This window comes from Olea europaea, unplaced genomic scaffold (genome assembly GCF_002742605.1).
Source record: "Olea europaea var. sylvestris unplaced genomic scaffold, O_europaea_v1 scaffold1023, whole genome shotgun sequence".
NCBI lineage: Eukaryota > Viridiplantae > Streptophyta > Magnoliopsida > Lamiales > Oleaceae > Olea > Olea europaea.
Window position 1 is genome coordinate 254,468 of NW_019227558.1, and position 19,757 is coordinate 274,224.

General features: G+C 44.8%; 1 protein-coding gene across 1 annotated transcript; it reads right to left on the reverse strand.

The window, feature by feature from the left end:
- Positions 1–15,167: 15,167 nt before the first annotated feature.
- Positions 15,168–17,107, reverse strand: LOC111372708. The gene is made up of 3 exons (XM_022995096.1): positions 16,552–17,107; positions 15,945–16,467; positions 15,168–15,861 (listed from the first exon to the last, which is right to left on the reverse strand). Exons 1-3 carry the CDS (start codon positions 17,105–17,107, stop codon positions 15,168–15,170), a joined length of 1,773 nt encoding a protein of 590 aa, XP_022850864.1.
- Between the last annotated feature and the right edge of the window lie 2,650 nt (positions 17,108–19,757).

The window sequence follows — 19,757 nt, forward strand, 5'->3', positions numbered from 1 at the left end:
TCAAGAAAGTGCTATGTGGATAGTATACAAGCCAAAAGCCCACCATCAGTCATGATGCTGGATGTAGAACTCCCGAGGGAGCGGATCGAGCCGCTTGATATGATTGAAAAAATCTCTATTGTCGAAGGAAAGGAGTTTCTTGTTGGAACAGGTTTGGGATCCGAAGAGAAGGAAAAATTGGCGAAGTGTCTAGCCGAAAATTTGGATGTCTTCACTTGGAACCCAAAGGATATCCCGGGGATTAGCCCAACTGTCGCGCAGCACCGCCTCGGTGTCCAGCTAGGGGCTAAGCCAGTGAAGCAGAAAAAGAGAAACCTTGCCCCTGAGAGGCAGGCTGCGGCCAGAGCAGAGGTGGAAAAATCGCTACAGGCGGGTTTTATCCGAGAGGTGCAATACCCCGAGTGGTTGGCGAATATTGTACTTGTGAAGAAGTCAAACGGAAAATGGCGCATGTGTGTAGACTATACTGGGTTGAACAAAGTATGCCCAAAAGACTCATACCCACTTCCCAGAATAGATCAACTGGTAGACGCAACGTCGGGTCATGAAAGGCTCAGCTTTCTAGATGCATTTTCGGGGTATCATCAAATTTCAATGGCCGAGGCCGATCAAGAGAAGACGTCATTTATCACGGACTTCGGCACGTACTGTTACACAGCCATGCCATTTGGCTTGAAAAACGCAGGAGCAACGTATCAGAGGATGGTGAACAAAGTCTTTCGTGGGCTGATTGGAGGTATTGTAGAAGTCTATGTTGACGATATGGTGGTCAAGAGCGCCAGAGCCGATGATCACGTGGCCTATTTGCAGAAAGTGTTTGACGTTGCCCGACAAAACAGATTAAGGTTCAATCCAGAGAAGTGTGTTTTTGGTACCGCGGGGGGAAAATTTCTAGGTTTCATGATCACGCAAAGGGGCATCGAAGTAAACCCGGACAAAATTCGGGCAATCCTAGAAATGAAAAGCCCCACCAGCAGGAAGAGGTTCAGAGGCTGACGGGGCGGGTAGCGGCCTTAAATCGTTTCATGAGCCGGGCGACGGACAAATGCTACCACTTCTTCAAAGCTATAGGGGGCTCCTCCAATTTTGAGTGGACCCAGGAATGCGAAGAGTCTCTTAGGAACTTGAAGCAGTCATTACAAGAGCCCCCGATCTTGACTAGCCCATCTCCTGGGGATGTGTTGTGTCTCTACTTGGCAGTATCACCAAAGGCAGTCAGCGCGGTCCTAGTGAAAGAGTTCTCGAAGGCGCAAAAACCAGTCTACTATGTGAGCCAAGTATTGAGGGGTGCAGAAATAAGATACAGCCTGACTGAACAGCTGGTGTGTGCATTAATTGTCGCGGTCAGGAAATTGAGGCCTTACTTTCAGTCTCACACAGTGCAAGTAATGACTGACCAACCTATCAAGCAGATTCTACATCGGCCCGAGACCTCTGGGAGGTTGTTGAAATGGGCCATCGAGCTAAGTGAGTTTGATATTGAATTCAGGCCAAGGACATCTATTAAGGCACAGGCTTTAGCAGACTTCATCGTTGAGCTCACCACCTCGCCCGAGCACCCACCAGGGGAGCAGGCAGATTGGAAAATTTTTGTCGATGGATCTTCAAATGACGAAGGATCCGGGGCGGGAATCATAATGATAGGTCCGAATGAGGAAGAGTTGGAATACTCACTGCATTTTGAATTCCCTGCTACAAATAACGAGGTCGAGTACGAAGCAGTAATCACGGGTTTGGGATTGGCAGCTAGACTCGGGGTAACCTCAGTGGAAATTTGCAGCGACTCTCAGTTGATAATCGGGCAAGTGACGGGGAAATTCGAAGCAAAGGACGGAAAGATGGCTGCATATTTAATGGAGGTCAAAAACTTGTAGAAGGGGTTCACTAAGTTTAAGATAACTAAGGTCCCTCGAAAGGACAATGAGCGAGCAGACGCGCTGGCTAAGCTCGCATCAGCCAACCCCAGACGACTGCCTCGCATAGCTAGTGTGAAAATTCTGCGACAACCTAGCATCCAACACATAATCGATGTTATGAATGTAGAGAATGAGGAAAGCTGGATAGACCCGCTGTTTGAGTATCTCACAAAGAATAAATTGCCGGAGGAGCTCTCGCAGCCAGAAGGCTAAAAGTTTGGGCAGCCTCATTTACCATCATCGATGGGCTACTCTACAAGCGAGGCTTCACAATGCCATATTTGAAGTGTTTGCGACCGACAGAAGCACAGGAGGTGCTAGTCGAAGTACATGCGGGAATTTGTGGCAACCACCAAGGGGCGACTACCCTTGCGTTCAAAACGCTTCGACAAGGATATTATTGGCCTAGTATGAAGGAAGATGCTAGAGAGTTGGTGAGAAAATGCGATGCATGCCAACGCCATGGAAATCTAATCCACATTCCAGCCAAGCAACAGACGGTGGTTTTCGGGGTGTGTCCTTTCTTCCAATGGGGGATGGACATCTTAGGACCTTTGCCCCTGTCAAAAGGGCAAAGGAAGTTCTTGTTAGTTGCCGTCGACTACTTTACTAAATGGGTGGAAGCTGAGCCCTTGGCCACCATCACGACTGCAAAGATACAGGGATTCGTCTGGAAAAATATCATATGCAGGTTTGGTATACCTCGGGTAATCATAACAGATAATGGAAAATAATTCGATAATCACAGTTTTAGAGCCTTCTGCACAAGCTACCACATCGACCACATGCTGACTTCAGTTGCTCACCCGCAGGCAAATGGACAGGCTGAAGTGACCAATTGAACCATACTGTGGGATTTGAAGACAAGGTTGGAAAAAGAAAAAGGACTTTGGGCTGAGGAGTTGCCCAATGTACTATGGGCATATCACACTACCCCCCGAGAATCGACCGGGGAGACACCATTCAAACTGGCCTTTGGGATGAAGCCGTGGTTTCGGTTGAAATCTTAAGCGAGACAGGAAGGATGAAAGTCAAGCAACCCGACAACGCAGTAACTAGGGGAGAACTCGACCTCCTCGAAGGGGTAAGGGACAAAGCGGCGATAAGAATGATGGCTTATAAACGAAGAGCCGCTGAGTACTTCAACCGAAGAGTGAAGCCAAGGGTCTTCTAGCCAGGAGATCTCGTGCTAAGAGATGCAGCAGCGGCAGGACACCCCCCACAAAAGCTTTGTCCAAACTGGGAAGGCCCGTATGAAGTAATTCGCAGGCTAGGAAAGGGAGCTTACAGCTTGAAAGATATAGAAGGAAGGCTGCTGGGTAGACCATGGAATGCAGAACACCTCAAAAAGTATTACCAGTAGAATTCAAAATGTACGCGCCAGCTGCGCTTTTGTAAATATAGTAGATTAGGTTGCATTGTTTATTTTCTCTATGTAATGCCTCACGAAGGCACCCTTAGTTGTAACAATTTATCTTATTCAATGAAAGACCTTGGTGGTGACGGATGATGAGGGCGCTACGGAAGGGCCAGCCTAGCTGGGACGTCTCGGTGCGCCTACTAAGCTCACAAGACCAGGAATTTTTTATGCCAACAGACAACTTTGAAATCCACGCCCATCCCACTAAGACATGCGGTCGACGTAGCCTACACGACTAGGTGGAGAGCCTTGGAAAGTCAAAAAATTGGCTAAGGCCCTTAACAACCAAAATCACCCCCTGCGGTCGACGTAGCCTACACGGCTAGGTGGAGAGCCTTGGAAAGTCAAAAAATTGGCTAAGGCCCTTAACCACCAAAATCACCCCCTGCGGTCGACGTAGCCTACGCAGTTAGGTGGAGAGCCTTGGAAAGTCAAAAAATTGGCTAAGGCCCTTAATCACCAAAATCACCCCCTGCGGTCGACGTAGCCTACGAGGCTAGGTGGAGAGCCTTGGAAAGTCAAAAAATTGGCTAAGGCCCTTAATCACCAAAATCACCCCCTGCGGTCGACGTAGCCTACGAGGCTAGGTCTGCGGTTGACGTAGCCTACGCGGCTAGGTGGAGAGCCTTGGAAAGTCAAAAAATTGGCTAAGGCCCTTAACCACCAAAATCACCCCCTGCGGTCGACGTAGCCTACGCACTAGGTGGAGAGCCTTGGAAAGTCAAAAAATTGGCTAAGGCCCTTAATCGTCAAATCGCCCCCTGTGGTCGACGTAGCCTACGCGACTAGGCAGGGAGCTATAAAAAAAGGGTATATATATATATGAACACACCCCCGCACCATCAAGCAGTAAAAAGAAAGATAACATGAGAGGCGACATTTTAAAGAAACCACGCATCCAGCGCCAATAATATCAAATGAAAGACGTGTTTATACATTCGAAAAATTCTTGCCCACATCCCGAGCAAGTAGGAGAAAACAAGGCAAAGCAAAAGTAAACACTAAAAAGGAAAAACTAGCAAAGAAAACAACAACTAAGGAATGCCTCAACTCGAAGGGGAGACATCCCCACTACCACCTTGTGATGAACGACCGAGTGATCTGGATGACTGAGCTACACTCTCCTTCCCCTTGCGCTGTGCGAGAAATCTGTCCAGACCGGAGGGGTCTATGGAAGGATGTTCGGCCATAATCCACTCCTTGGAGAGCTTAATTGACGCTGACATTGCCTTCCCCCCGTATGAGTTCAAAGCCTTAGCATAATCGGACGATGTCTTTTACTGATCCACAGCCGCCTTGAGATCTCCAGCGTATTCATCTGAGGCCTTATACCTCTCAACCGCCTCTTCAGGAGCACGAGCCAAAACAGAACGCAGGCTGTCGATCTCAATCTCTTGCTCACGAGCTCGAGCGTCCGACATCTCCAGAGATTTCCTCAAGGAGGATATTTTCTTCTTGTGGTGATGTGCCTCTTTTTTCTTTTCTTCAGTAAGAGTTTTCAGCTCTGAGACCAGGCAGCGATTCGACTCAGCGAGTCCGGTCTGGAGGGCCACCACCTGTAAAAAAAAAAATGTATAAGGGGAAAAAAAGTGAAACCACGAGTTAAAGTCTAACTTAAAAGGCGAGATCCAACATGAAAGAAATCTTAAAATGAGAAATATACCCTCTGAAGGTAAACAGCCGCAGCCCTTTCTATGTCATCTGCGCTGCGCCCTGCAATCGCTCTGGATCGAGCGGGGGTCACCAACGACTTAAGCACCCCCATCTCATGATAGCCCCGGGTGGGAGGAAACCCAAAGTTAGGAAGCGAGTCCTCGCGCTCACCTCGCGCACGACTAGGAGCTTCCAGCCTAGGAGCTGGAACCACATCACGAGGCTCATCTAAAGGCTGAGAAGTCTCGTTGATCGTCTGAGACTTTCTCCCAAGGTCGGCCCCCTCCTTCTCTTTGAAGGGATAGGAAAAGGGTCCAACTCACCCTCCTGCCCCTGGTCAGGCATGGAATCCATGACTCCTTCCAGATCAAGCTCGGCCCCTGCACATGTAAGTTGAAATCGGTTAAGCTCACAAGGTAGAGTACAAAAAAAAAAGAGGGGGGGGGGGGGAGAGGGGGGGGGGGGGAACATGAAAGCTTACCATCAACAAGGGTAAGGCCCTCATCTCCTCCTGGCAGAGTCCTCAATACCTCATCAAGATCAAAGTCCATACCTGAAACAAACATCCAAGCTCATTAGTCTCGACGAGCTAAAGGCAAAAATAATAGATCAACGTGTGTGCATGCGATAAAAAATAAAAGGGAAAAACAACATAAACGACCTACCGATTGGACGACTCATCCCCACTTTCAACATGTTCTTCATGGTTAGGACTGACCCTAAGTCAGGTGCAAAGGGCGGTACATCAACCAAGTCCTGGATTTGAGCTTCTAGAAAGGGAGTAACTTCTACTTGGCTATTGAAGAGACGAACTTGGGTTGTCGCCAGTTTGTGTTGAAAGAAAACTGACCCTTTGAAGGCCGGACGAAGAAAAATCGGGACTTCCATCCACTATTCGAATTCCTAAACTTAGGGAATTGCATAGGTACCCTAGTGGTAAAATAGACAAAGGCATTACATTGAACTAGCTCATGCATTTAAAAGACACACCTGAAGAGATCCATGGAAGGTGAAATTCGCTTTTTGAGACAGACATACAGAAAATATAACGCTTTTCTCCATGCATTAGGATTAATTTGACTAGGAGTAAGGTGGAACTCGTTGAAGATCGACACAAAAAAGGGATGAATGGGGAACCGAAAACCGTCGTCCATAACATCCTTGTACATGGCTATCTCACGGGGGTCGGACCCAGGGAGCCTTTCTTTAGGACCAGGGGCTCTATAGACGTAATCATCAACCCGGTCATACTTACCTACACATTTTTCCAACTTAAGTGGCGAATTGTAGAGACTATAACTTTTTGGGATATCTAGGGGGACAACCTCACCGGCCGGGTCACGCCCGATTTCCAAATTTTGGCTTGGAGATTTAGAAGAACCAATGTGTCTCTTTGGGAGATTTGGAACAAATGGCTGAGAATCAGTTGAATGAGTTTGACTATCACTATCATAAAGGGATCTGCCGGATGAAGGGGGCGAGTCACTACAAGGACGGATCGAAGGATCGGACAAGCTACAGGACTTAATGGGTGGCGGGGGACGGCCAGCCTTCGGGCTGGTCGACGACCGACCCCCCGTGGGTCGATCGGACTCTCTCCGACACCCCCCGACGAAGGTCCGATCAAATCACTACACCCCCTATCACTTTTTTCATTGGAAGGAGAAGAAAGAATTGTTTTATTCATGACAACAAAGATGATGAAGAGAAGAAATTTAAAGCAAGACCTTGGATTTAAAAAAAAGGGAGAGGAGATTACCTTAGAAGAGAGGAACCCTAGGATGTTGAAAGAGAATGAAAGTGATTTTCTAGAATGAGAATTGCCCCCCTTTTATAACACTAGAATTCAAATTTGGGGGGGGGGGGGAATTGGAGGGAAATCTCCCTCCAATATTAAAACCATTAGTGAGGATCCATGTGTACAGTAGAATTGCCACTCGATCGTGTTTATATAGTTCGATTTGCTAATACGAACTATTCCTCTCTTTATATAAATAAAAAAAGAGAGAGAGAGAGAGAGTTTCAAACCAACCTAAAATTGCTACCCCTTGCCGAAAACATCGACAAGGGGAAGAGGGGCTAATGATATAGGTTGGTAGAAGTAGCCACCCTCAAGGACAAGCAAGGCAGATCACAGCACACCGATGCAAGGCCATCGACCCCCATAGGGCGTTCTACCACTATACCCAGGTAGCACTCTACCACTACGTCTAGGAAGCGCTCTACCACAACCCCCAAAGGGCGCTCTATCGCTATCCCTAGAAATCATTCTACCACTAAGCGGAATCCTCAACGGGAATGATATTCCTTGTCCAAACACCTAGCCATAAAACCTTTAATGAATCGACAAGGTTACATGGCCGATGATACAGGTACAATCTTCAGACGGGAAGTTAAGGACTCATCACTCAGAACGTGGGTGTAGTGTGAATACCATCGTGGGATACGTGGCACCACAACCGCCCAGCGGTTACCTAGTGCCTATTATCTATAAATACCCCCGTATGTGACACAGGTAAGGGATTTTTTCTAGCTCCCATTCTCATTTTTGCCATCTGAATTTCAAGTATATTCTTTCCAAGTCTGAAAACTAATTCTCACGCCGGAGGTAAAATAGGGGAAAAAGCCCCGCCTTCATTTTTCAGGTCTTGCATACTTGACGGAGTAGTGGAAACGCCAAACATTACCGGGCAAACAGAAGGGTGTTGAATCACCGCCTTTCAGCAAACAGAAGGGTGTTGATACATCGCCCTTTCATCTACCATTTCACTGAATAAAACCAAATCTCGGGGGGGGGGGGGGGGGGAAGGAAAAAGGGAAAAAAAATTTGCATATTACATTGTTGTTATCTGTTCAATAACATAATAATAAAGTGACAAGGATTTGGAGAGTTTTCAAGTCCGGAAAGACATGTTATAATGTACAGAAAAATGGCGGAGAATGAACTGAGGTAAAAATGAGCAAGAAGCAAAAACTGCCTCTTGCATTACAGCACTTCGGGGCGCACCTTCAAGCAGAAAGTAGATTTTGGTCTACTTCAAATGGGCAAGATATAAAGTAAAGAAACAGTTAAACAGACGAGACAATGTTTTATTATAATAATATGGAGAGAAAATTATAACACAGCAAATTTTTTTTTAACTAAACTGAAAGAAAAGGCTACTATTTATAGGTACTTATGCTACTAAAAATCGTACCTGCAGATTTCCCGAGCTTGATGATTCGGATTGATCACGATCGTAGTCTTTCGGTACCTAAAACAAAGGCAACGAGGTGTGTTCTCGTCGCCCCTCCGATGCCTAAGTCAGAAAGGGAATTATATGCATGAGGCTATATACTGGAGAACAATAAAAAAATGTACCTGAATAATGGCTCAATGTTCTGTATTTATAGTAGTAAGCGACATTCTTCTAGTGGGACTCAACTAGCTGGATGTCCTTATCTATTGGAGTCCTGAATAGTTAAGGAGTTGGTCACATTCCATAATTATATGTGGGATAGAATTCTTGCGGGAGTCAAGTATATGGTTGAGTTAGAGTCCTAATTGCGTAGGAATTCTAAAGGATCAACAATCGTAGGTTATGAGGGGAGCATATGCTCGATGACTGCTGATACCCGAGGACAAGCGTTACAATATGCGAAGCAGACAGGCTGATGTGGTCGGGCATAATGTCTCGAGGCTACCGTATGCTCGAGGACTCCATAGGTGGAGTTATAAGTTCATCAAAAATTAGTCGTCGGGATAATGTAGTGATCGGGCTGCTGTAAATGTCAGTATCATTGGCCCTCGTGCACCTATGCTCGAAGCCTTCGCTCGAGGATATCATGCAAAGAGGCTGGAAACAAAAGCTCTGGCATTTAACTCGAGGACGTTTTTTTATGACAGGTGTTCAAAAGGGCTGACGTGTACTGAGGTAAGCCCTAAATAGGAAAAGGCGGTAAAAAATGGTAGGGGGTGGATGTAGGACATGTGACCAGATCTGACGGTCGGGGTAGTGACCTTTGGACTACCCGCTCCTGTTGCCTATAAATACCCTCTCCACATTTCATTTTTCACTTTTTACTCTCAGCAAACCTCTCTTGCTAATCATCGGGATTAGAAACTTTTGAGTTTTTAGGCGTCAACTTTAAGGTAAGATCTCGAGTTTTTAAGTTATTCTTTAGGCAATTTTTTACCTAGGTCAGGATGTCTAGTAGTAGTAGTAGTGAGTCTTTATCCTCATCCTCAAGAAGTACTCCCGAGGACATAGGATGCTCGATCATACCTATGGCCGTCCCAATTAATGTCCAACCTCGGGCACAAAGTATCCCGACCCAACTTAGGTACCCCGAGGTTCCTAGTAAATTTAAAGAGCATCTAGCAATATCTACGGCTAGGGAGCATGGGCTCATGCCGAAATGTGATATTAGGACGCCAGGGGTAGAGGATAGGATGGCCTTTGCTCGGAGTGGAGAGTTCGTGATTTTTAGGGACTCACTAAAGGGGGGATTTAGATGGCCCCTGCATCCCTTTTTTGTGTCTTTATTGGTCGAGCATAATATGAGCCCTGGACAGCCCGTGCCAAATGGGTGGAGAATGCTCACCTATTTTTTTATAGCTTGTAGATACATAGGAATTAACCCATACATCGATCTTTGTAGAATGGTCTTCGACCTGAAACAGCTATCCCAATATACTTGTTTTGCCTACCTTTCATCCCGAGGAGGCTTTAGATTACCGAGGATGCCTAGTTCATTGAAAAGATGGAAAGAAAAGTGATTTTATGTTTTACCTCAGGATAGTGACCTTCCTTTTAGTCCTAGGTGGGTTTTGCCCAACGCTCCCAGGTTTTGTGAATGCCAGGCCTATTTTGTGTCTTTAGAAAGGCATAGGATGATGTTAGAGAACATTGAGCCTCTTGTATATGATATAGATGACATCCTCAGGGATGACGTTCTCGATCTCGTGAATGTGAAAGGCACTGAGGGTAGGGATCATCTTTTTGCCTTCTTCCTTATTGATCTGTCTTTGAACAATACAATTGTGCTCATGTCAATGACTTTTTTTTTTTTTTTTTTTTTTGCAGAGATGACCTTTGATCCTTCAGCCCTCAAACACGCCGTGAACAAAAAGTCGAAGGCCCCTCAAGCTCGAGCTCTAGGTCAAAAGAGAGGGAAGAAGAGAGCTCGAGATTCAGGCCCTGAGAACATTAGGAATGCGCCAGGTGAACCTTCTGCCCGAGGACAATCCCCGACCATACAGGCCAATGAAACTCCAACTGCCCCTCTTCGGTCACGTCCTCGGCCAAGGAGTACCGCCTTGGTTGTTGACCTCGAGGATGAGGTCCCACCTATACCCTTGTTCCAAAATCAAGATCCTGACTGGTGTCCCCTAGTGTCCAGCATCGTGGACAAGTATCGAAAGGACCACGACTTTGATGAGGGTATGAAGGCTCTTGAATCTCTTCCACGCTTTCAAAGAAGCTCGGGCATTTTTGAGGTCGAGGCCTGAAGCCAAACCCAAGGATTTAAAGAGCATCCCTGAGGTTGCTGATGACCTCGAGCTTTCAGAGTCCGAGGAAATCGTCGAGGACCATGAGGTCGATATTGACAGCGAGGACGCGACGGAAGAGTAGGGGAGCATAGCTTCGGGAGAAAGAGCCAAGGACCTAGATTAGTTCATGTTTTTCTCATGATGACATCCCCCTTCTTTTGTATTTTGAACAAGTATTTTGCTCGATCTTAGATAATGTTCTTTTTGTCATATATTGCTCGATCAAGTATTTTTTATTTTGCAGGATCATGTATGGCTGATGTTTCGATCATGACAAACTTAAATAGCTCGACGTTAAGATGATTCAATAACTTGACGTTTGGGAACAGGTCGACGCCTAAGATGTATTAATATCTCGACGCCTAAAAATGACTTAATAGCTTGATGCCTAGATTAAATATCTCAACGCCTAGGGTGAATTGACAACTCGACGCCTAGATTAATTAAATATCTCGACGCCTAGATTAATTAAATATCCCGACGCCTAGATGAAGTTTTAGCCTTGACGTATGCGAGCATGTATTTGTTATCTCGAGGACTCAATTTGTAAAATCTTTTATGAACATTGTGTGTTGAGCCCATGCATGTATGCAAGTTAATTTGTAAAATCTTTTATGAACATTATGTGTTGAGCTCGAGCATATATGCAAGTTATCTCGAGAACTCAATTTGTAAAATCTTTTATGAACATTATAAGTTATCCCGAGGACTCAATTGGTAAAATCTTTTATGAACATTGTGTGTTGAGCCCGAGTATGTATGCAAGTTATCTCGAGGACTCAATTTGAAAAATCATTTATGAACATTGTGTGTTGAGCCCGAGCATGTATGCAAGTTATCTTGAAGACTCAATTTGAAAAATCATTTATGAACATTGTGTGTTGAGCCTGCGCATGTATCCAAGTTATCTCGAGGACTCAATTTGTAAAATCTTTTATGAACACTTGTTGAGCCCGAGCATGTATGCATGGCGACGTAATGTATCGACCTATAGCGTGATTCTCGAGGACAGTAATAGCCTTTTTATAAGATCTCTCACACCATTGATCGAGCACTTGTGATCGGGAATGTTACTTGACGTGCTTGCACGGGGCAAGACTTTTGTTTGCTTGCACGGGGCAAGGTTTTTTGTTTGCTTGCACGGGACAAGGCTTTTTGATTGCTTGCACGGGGCAAGGCTTTTTGTAGCTAGATCATATTTTGACGAATAGCTTAATTCTTATTATACTTTTTTTAAAAATAGACTTGGCATGCAGGCCTGACAACTGAAAACGTGATCCTTGGCACGCAGGCCTGACTATCGAAAAATGAAACTTGGCAGCAGGCCTGAGAATTGAAAACGTGAACCTTGACGTGCAGGCCTGACTACCGATAACTGGAAGACCAAGTTACTTGTAATATATCTTTAAATTCTCGGTGTTCCATGGTCTTGGAAGCGGCCTTCCTGACGTATCCCTTAAACTGTATACGCCTCCTTGGAATTGTCGTATGACTTGGAAAGGCCCTTCCCAAACTGGTCCTAGCTTGCCCGGGGCATGACCTGCTGCTTCGGCCCTTCTTAACACAAGGTCTCCGACTCTGAATCTTTGCGTCCTCACTTTCTTATTGAAGTACTTTGCTGTTTTATCTTGGTAGGAGGCCATTTTTAAAGTTGCCTGATCATGAACTTCTTCCAAGAGGTCGAGGTGTTCAGTGGTGTGCCCTGCATCTTCGGGCTCTAGCCTCCTTTGGCTGGGCAACCTCACTTCAATAGGCATGGTGGCCTCAATATCAAAAGCTAATATGAAGGGGGTTTTCCCTGTAGCAGTTCTGTGTGACGTTCTATACGTCCAAACTATGGAAGGCAACTCGTCAGGCCAGGAACCTCTTGCATCGTCGATCCTTGTACGGAGGTCTTGTAATATAATCTGATTGGTCACTTCGGCAAGGCCATTACTTTGAGGATGGGAAACCGACGTCAAACGGTGATCAACCCCTAGGTCGGTACAAAAGTTTTTAAATTGTGCATTGTCAAACTACCTGCCATTATCAGCTATGAGGACTTTCAGTATCTCGAACCTGCATATGATGAATCTCCAAATGAAACTTCTTAACTTCGGCTCTGAAATTGTTGCTAAAGGCTCGGCCTCTACCCACTTAGTGAAATACTCTACAGCCACAGCCACAAACTTCAATTGTTCCCTACTTATTGGAAAGGGACCAAGGATGTCAATTCCCCACTGCTCAAATGGGGCTGTGCAACTAATGCTAGTGAGGTTTTCTGCGAGAGGGTGGATGACATTGCCAAATCTTTGGCACTTGTTGCACTTCTTGATATATTCCTGGGCGTCTTTCTTCGTGGTTGGCCAATAATATTCATACCTTATGAGCTTGAAGGCTAATGCCCGAGCACCTTGATGGTTCCCACATACACCTTTATGAACTTCTTCTAGGGCCTGGGATGATTCGGAAGGCCTAAGGCATCTGAGGTATGGAAGCAAAATAAAACACCTTCAATCATGCAATACCTCGGAACTTTGGACCAGATGCTTCTTGCTGCCCGAGGATCTTTTAGAAGGCGGCCATGTTTTATGAAGTCCACTATTAGGTCCATCCATGATGGTTCATTATCAATATTCATGACGCCTATGGTCTGGTTGATGCTTGGCTCGGTTACAATTCTAACGTGGACTGTCCTGTCAAGCCCATCTATTCCCATGAACACAATCTTGACAAGGCATCGGCCCTACAATTCTCAGCTCGAGAAATTTTTACAATTTCACAACTCTTGAACTTTCTCTGGAGATCATGCACTTTCAAGCAATATAAGCTCATCTTCTCATCCTTTCTATCGAACGACCCTTCGATTTGTTCAAGCACCAACTAGGAATCACTATAAATTTTGATATTTTCAAGCTCGAGATTTATGGCGAGTTCCATGGCTATGATGACGGCCTCATATTCTGCTTCATTATTGGTCGCCTCAAATTCAAATCTTAGTGCACACTGATTGTTTATGAGCATGTCCGGGCTTATGATTATGACCCCCTGCGCCCGAGCTTGAGGAGTTTGATGCTCCATCTACGAAAATTTCCAACATAGTAGTTATGCTCGAGCTCGAGCCACTATATGGCCCCCGAGGCCTTGGGGTGAGTTCTGCAATGAAGTCAGCTAAGGCCTGAGCTTTGATAGATGGATGGGGCTTGAACTCTATGTCAAATTCTCCGAGTTCAATTGCCCACCTCAGTAATCTTCCTGAGACGTTTGGTTTCTGAAGAATGTGTTTTAGAGGCTGATTGGTGAGCACAACAATAAGATGTGACTGAAAATATTGCCGAAGTTTTCGTGCTGTTACTATCAGTGCAAGGGCAAGTTGTTCTGCCAAAGTGTATCTTGTTTCTGCATCAAGTAGGACTTTGCTTACGTAATAAATGGGTTGCTGGCCCTATTAACCGCTTTCACCAATACACCACTCACTGCATTCTGAGATACGGCTAAGTACAAATACAGAGTTTCTCTAGGCTCGAGTTTGGTGAGGATAGGGGGAGATTCCAATGTGTGCTTGAGCTCCTGAAAAGCCTTCTCACACTCCTCATTCCATTCAAAGCAATGATTACCCCTGAGGGCTTTGAAGAAGGGGAAGCACTTGTCTGCTGCTCGGGACATGAACCTATTTAAGGTTGCTACCCTACCTGTCAACTTTTGAACCTCTTTCTTGGTCCTTGGTGATTCCATTGCTGCCAGAGCCTGAATTTTGTCGGGGTTAGACTCAATGCCCCAATGAGTGATCATGAAACCCAGAAACTTTCCTGAAGCTACGCCAAATACACACTTCTCTGGGTTGAGCTTCATCTTATATTTTTGTAGGGTGGCGAACACCTCCTCAAGGTCGGATATATGTTCCTCCACCTTCTTACTTTTTACAACCATGTCATCCACATAGGCCTCGATATTCTTCCCTATCAAATCGGCGAAGACCTTGTTGATGAGCCTCTGATATGTTGCCCCCAACATTTTTCAACCTAAATGGCATCACCCTATAGCAATATATGGCTGAATCAGCCATGAATGAAGTCTTCTCTTGGTCTTCTTTGGCCATGAGGATTTGATGATACCCTGAGAATGCATCTAGGAAGCTGTACAGCTTATGTTCGGATGTGCTATCCACAAGATTATCGATCCTAGGTAGCGGGTAGCTGTTCTTTGGGCATACCTTATTCAGATTTGTGAAGTCAATGCAAACCCTCCACTTACCGCTGGGATTTTTCACCAGAACAACATTAGCGAGCTAATCGGGGTATTGGACTTCCCTTATGAACCCCGCTCCCAACAATTTGCCGACTTCTTCCTGAATGACCACACGTCTTTCCGGCGCAAACTGTCTATTCCTTTGCTTAACAGGTTTGGCCCCTAGGCTGATATTAAGTTTATGGACAGCTACTTCTGGGTCTATCCCTGGCATATCTCCCACCTTCCATGCAAAAACATCAATGTTACGGGATAGACAACTGATGACCTCCTCCCGGAGGTTGACCTTCAGATCCCGACCAATAGTAACGACTTTTCCATGCTCGAGCTCGACCACTTCCAATTCCTCAACGGGGGCCAATCTACCCCTTGGCTTGAGCTCGAGGTCTATGAGTTGCATGACGTTAGTATTCATGCCTTAGATGCTTGTAACATAGCACTGTCTAGCCACCATTTGGTCTCCTCGAACTACTCCGATGCCATGACCTGTGGGAAACTTCATGGCGAGGTGGAAAGTTGACACAACAGCCTGGATCTTGTTCAGTAGGGGTCTTCCCAGAATGATGTTGTAGGCCATTGGGGTGTTAACCACTTGGAATGGTGTGATCTCCGTCACTTGTGTACTACCAACTCCTAATGTAAGCGGGAGCTCGACGATGCCTTCAGGGATAATGATTCCACCACCAAATCCTTGTAGGGGGGTTTTTACTGCTTTAAGCTGTTTGGGAGAGATTCCCATTTTGGTGAAAGCCTCCTGCGATAATATGTTCGCGGCACTCCCATTATCAACTAGAATCCTCCTTACTTCGAAGTTAGCCACAACTGCAGAAACGACCAAGGCATCATCATGAGGATATGATATTCCTTCCAAATCTCTTGCACCAAAAGTGATGTCTCTAACTTCATCACTGGATTCTCTTGGGGTATGAGCATGTTGGCGGGCATACTGCTTTTGCCCACTACTTCTGTCTCCGTCGGACGCTATACCTCCGACGATAATATTAATGGTTTCGACAGTGGGTTGAGAACTGCTTCCAGCCCCAGGCTCTTTCCGATTGTCACGGTCATTCCTTGGCCGTTTATCAGGACCAATGTAATTCTTTAAAAATCCTCTTTTGATAAGAGCTTCAATTTATCGCTGTAAAGCTTGACAATCCTCTGTAGTATGCCCATGATCCGGTGAAATTCGCAATACTTGCTCCTATCTCTTGTGTTAGGGGGTGACTTCATCTTTGAAGGCCACTTTAATTCTTTCATATCCTTAACCTCCATCAAAATGATTGCCTTAGAGGTGTTCAACCGAGTGAGAGGTGCTGATAGCGCCTCGTTCCTTCGCTTATCCCAGGGAAACTCATGCCGGGGGACGGGATCATGTTGCCTTTTGTTCTCGGTCTTTTCATGGGAAGGACCAGGTCTCCTTGGATTTAGTGTTTCCTCCATATTAATGTATTTTTCAGCTCGGGTGAGGAGCTTGGTCACTGTTTGCGGCGGGTTCTTTGATAAAGACATCTTGAAAGCTTCACATCTTACGACGTAAGTGAGGGCGGAGATAGCTACTGTGATGTGGAGGTCGGGTATTTGAAGCCTTTCCTTGTTGAACCTTGTCATAAATCCTCGCAGGGTTTCAGTCGGTCCTAGGCGAAGTTGCATGAGAGAGGCCGCGGTCTTCCTGATTCGCTTGCTACTTGCAAAGAAGGCTGAGAACTTATCAGCCAAATCTGAGAATGAGGCTATGGAGTTGGGCTCCAATGTCGAGAACCAATCCCTAGCAGCATTAGTCAGCGTTTGTGGAAAGGCTTTACACATAACCTGATCTGGCGCAACTTGCAAGTTCATGACATCAGTGTATACATTGAGATGGTTGATGGGGTCGGTCGTCCCATCATACTCTTTAATGCGAGGATATTTGAATCTATCGGGCAAGGAATATAATAATATCTCTGGTGTGAATGGAGTGTTAGGGGTGAAACCTGTTGGCCCCTGAGCATTACGTTGCAGGCTAGCTGTAATTCCTTCTTGAATGATCCGGGCAATTTCACCGAAATCCATGGCGACCAATCTTGAGCCCGAGGCCATATTATGAATACCTGAGGTTCCTACTCCACCATTTGCGAGGTTTGGTGGTCGTGCTCGAGCATCGGCCATAAAACCGCCATGCTCCGCCTGCCCTGGCGACGGATGTGAATTTCTTTGACTTAACAGTTGACGGAGCTCTTCAAAGGTTTTGGTTGTGATGACCGCAGACAGAGGTGCGGGCACTCCTGAGGATTCTTCATGAGGAGCCGGTTGATTTTCGACAGGATGAGGGACGTGAGCGGATGAGCTTGCAGGAGGAAGATGTGATCGCGTGTTAACCATGGCTTTTGGTAGCTTTTCCCATAGATAGCGTCAATGATGCTACTAAAAATCGTACCTGCAGATTTTCCGAGCTTGATGATTCGGGTTGATCACGATCGTAGTCTTCCGGTACCTGAAACAAAGGCAACGAGGTGTATTCTCGTCGCCCCTCCGATGCTTAAGTCAGAAAGGGAATTATATGCATGAGGCTATATGTTGGAGAACAATGAAAAAACGTACCTGAATAATGGCTCAAGGTTCTGTATTTATAGTAGTAAGCGGCATTCTCCTAGTAGGACTCAACTAACTGGATGTCCTTATCTGTTGGAGTCCTGAATAGTTAAGGAGTTGGTCACATTCCATAATTATATGTGGGATAGAATCCTTGCGGGAGTCAAGTATATGGTTGAGTTAGAGTCCTAATTGCGTAGGAATTCTAAAGGGTCAACAATCGTAGGTTGTGAGGGGAGCATATGCTCGAGGACTGCTGATGCTCGAGGACAAGTGTTACAATTTTTGACTCGGCTTGGCCCGGTCCTTCGATAGCTTTCAAGCGCTGAACCCGATCCAATTCATTTCGTAGTCGTAGCTCGTGCATGGGAAATTAAGCCGATATGAATGGTGAGAAACTAGTCGGGCTGGAAGGGGCCCTACGGGCGGGCATCTACCGCAACGCAACCACCATTGTTCGCCACCACCCAAGAAGCAAAAGATTCGAGAGTCCAAGTACGGAACGAGCCTTGTCTACGAAGCAGAGCGCCCTAATCTTGCTTGCTTCTGGGGAAGCTTCTAGCACTAGATAATAAGGCACTCTCCTTCTTCACGTCCTAAGTCGGCACTAGCATATAGAAACCAGGTAGATCTTGAGTCTTACCCCAGGCGGCACAATAACCAACCCTCACTCCCGAAAGGTTACTCTCCTCTCTACCGAGCAAGCTCCATTCATGCCCAACCATCGCACACACCCTACGACTAAAACTTCTATTGTTGGGTTTTTCCAAGTGGAAGAAGGTGAAGCGGCGGGTCACCCAAAGTGAAAGGAAAGACCCTCATATTGGGGAAACCTGGGGGAAGGGATCTTAACCCCGAAGCTTATGCGAAGCAGCCAGGCAGATGTGGTCGGGCATAATGTCTCGAGGCTACCATATGCTCGAGGACTCCATAGGTGGAGTTATAAGTTCATCAAAAATTATTCGTCGGATAATGTAGTGATCGGGCCGCTGTAAATGTCAGTATCAGGTACATACCATACCATAAAGATGGAAATAATATGAAATAAGAAAATAATATATTTTCAATAAAATCACGTGAAAATAAAATAACAATTTTTTCCACGTGATAAAAAGGAAACAATTTTTTTCCTAATTTGGGTTATAAATCCAACAAGATAGAGGATCTTAACAAGAAAACGCATACCTCGTAAGTTTCCATTTCGTCTTCCTTATTAAATGCCAAGAGGCGAACCATGTACACATAGAAACATCACCCCGAGCTTAGGAAGCCTCAAAATTTTGGGTATCTTATACAAACAGACAATTATTCACCTGAAATTACTAGATGAAAAAGCAATGTACTCTAGACTCTTATCTTAAAACAACTTTAAGAGAAAAACAACAAAATTAAAGAGTCTGTTTGGTACAGATTAAAATTTGATTTTAATTTAGTCAAAGTCAAACAATCAATATTGATCGCATTTTTAATGAATTTCACAACTTTTCAATCACATATTTTAAAAATTCCTATCACAATCTACTAAAAAATTTAATTTTAATTCTCACTGCACACCCTCTACTTGTCATAGTATTGTGTTTTGTGCAACAATAGTGATGAATAATATGGAATCAAGAAAGAAAAATAACACTATTTACGTGGTTTGGCAATAGGCCTACGTCCACTCAGCTCCACTCCATCGTCGGGCTATTCATTCCGGTATACATATGTTCCACTCTGTGAAAGCCACGTAATACAACACACTGCAGTGAGAACAAATAATGGGTTTTGAGTTTGAGGATTTTTAATCTTTAACTTTCACTGCATTATTTCATAATTTAAGAACACCATAATTTAACAAATTGCATAAAAATTAAGGAAATTTGAACCATAGACTAGCTTATGGGTTGGTTTGAACTTGTAAGCCCGACATGTCCTATGTATTAATTTTGGCGGACCAACCCATGAATCGATTTGAATTTTAATATGACTCGAATAGAATTATTTAGTTCACTTCCGATGTTCTCGATTCCGTAAGACAAAAAAAAAAATGTTTGATTTTGAATTTTGATATGATTCGAATAGAATTAGTGCATGTTCGTTAGAGATTTTAATAATTGGTTTTTTGACCGTTAGAGATAAAGTGTGTCTTATCTGTGAGAGAAGAATTCAAAAATGAAGGTTCAAATAGTAAAATAACATTTGAAAAATCGATTTTAATTGACTTAAAATCTCTACCAAACAAGCACTTATTTAGTTCACTTCCGATGTTCTCGATTCCATACGACAAAAAAAAAAATGTTTGATTTTGAATTGTTAGATTTGGGTTTGTTCTATTCAATGGTTGAACACTTTTACACTGATTCATCCAAATCGAACTTAATTAACTAAATTAGTCCTGATTATAGCTTCTAGTTATAGAACCGAATATTATTTCAGTTTTAAAATCATTATTTTCATA

Excerpts from the sequence above, each read along its gene's own strand:
- LOC111372708 (XM_022995096.1), bottom strand. The coding sequence starts at position 17,107 with ATGGTTAACACGCGATCACATCTTCCTCCTGCAAGCTCATCCGCTCAC. Across the intron at positions 16,468-16,551 it reads TGCGCCAGATCAGGTTATGT|ATTTGGCTGATAAGTTCTCA; the intron begins GTAAAGCCTTTC and ends CCTCATTCTCAG. Across the intron at positions 15,862-15,944 it reads AACACAAGAGATAGGAGCAA|AGGATTTTTAAAGAATTACA; the intron begins GTATTGCGAATT and ends TCTTATCAAAAG.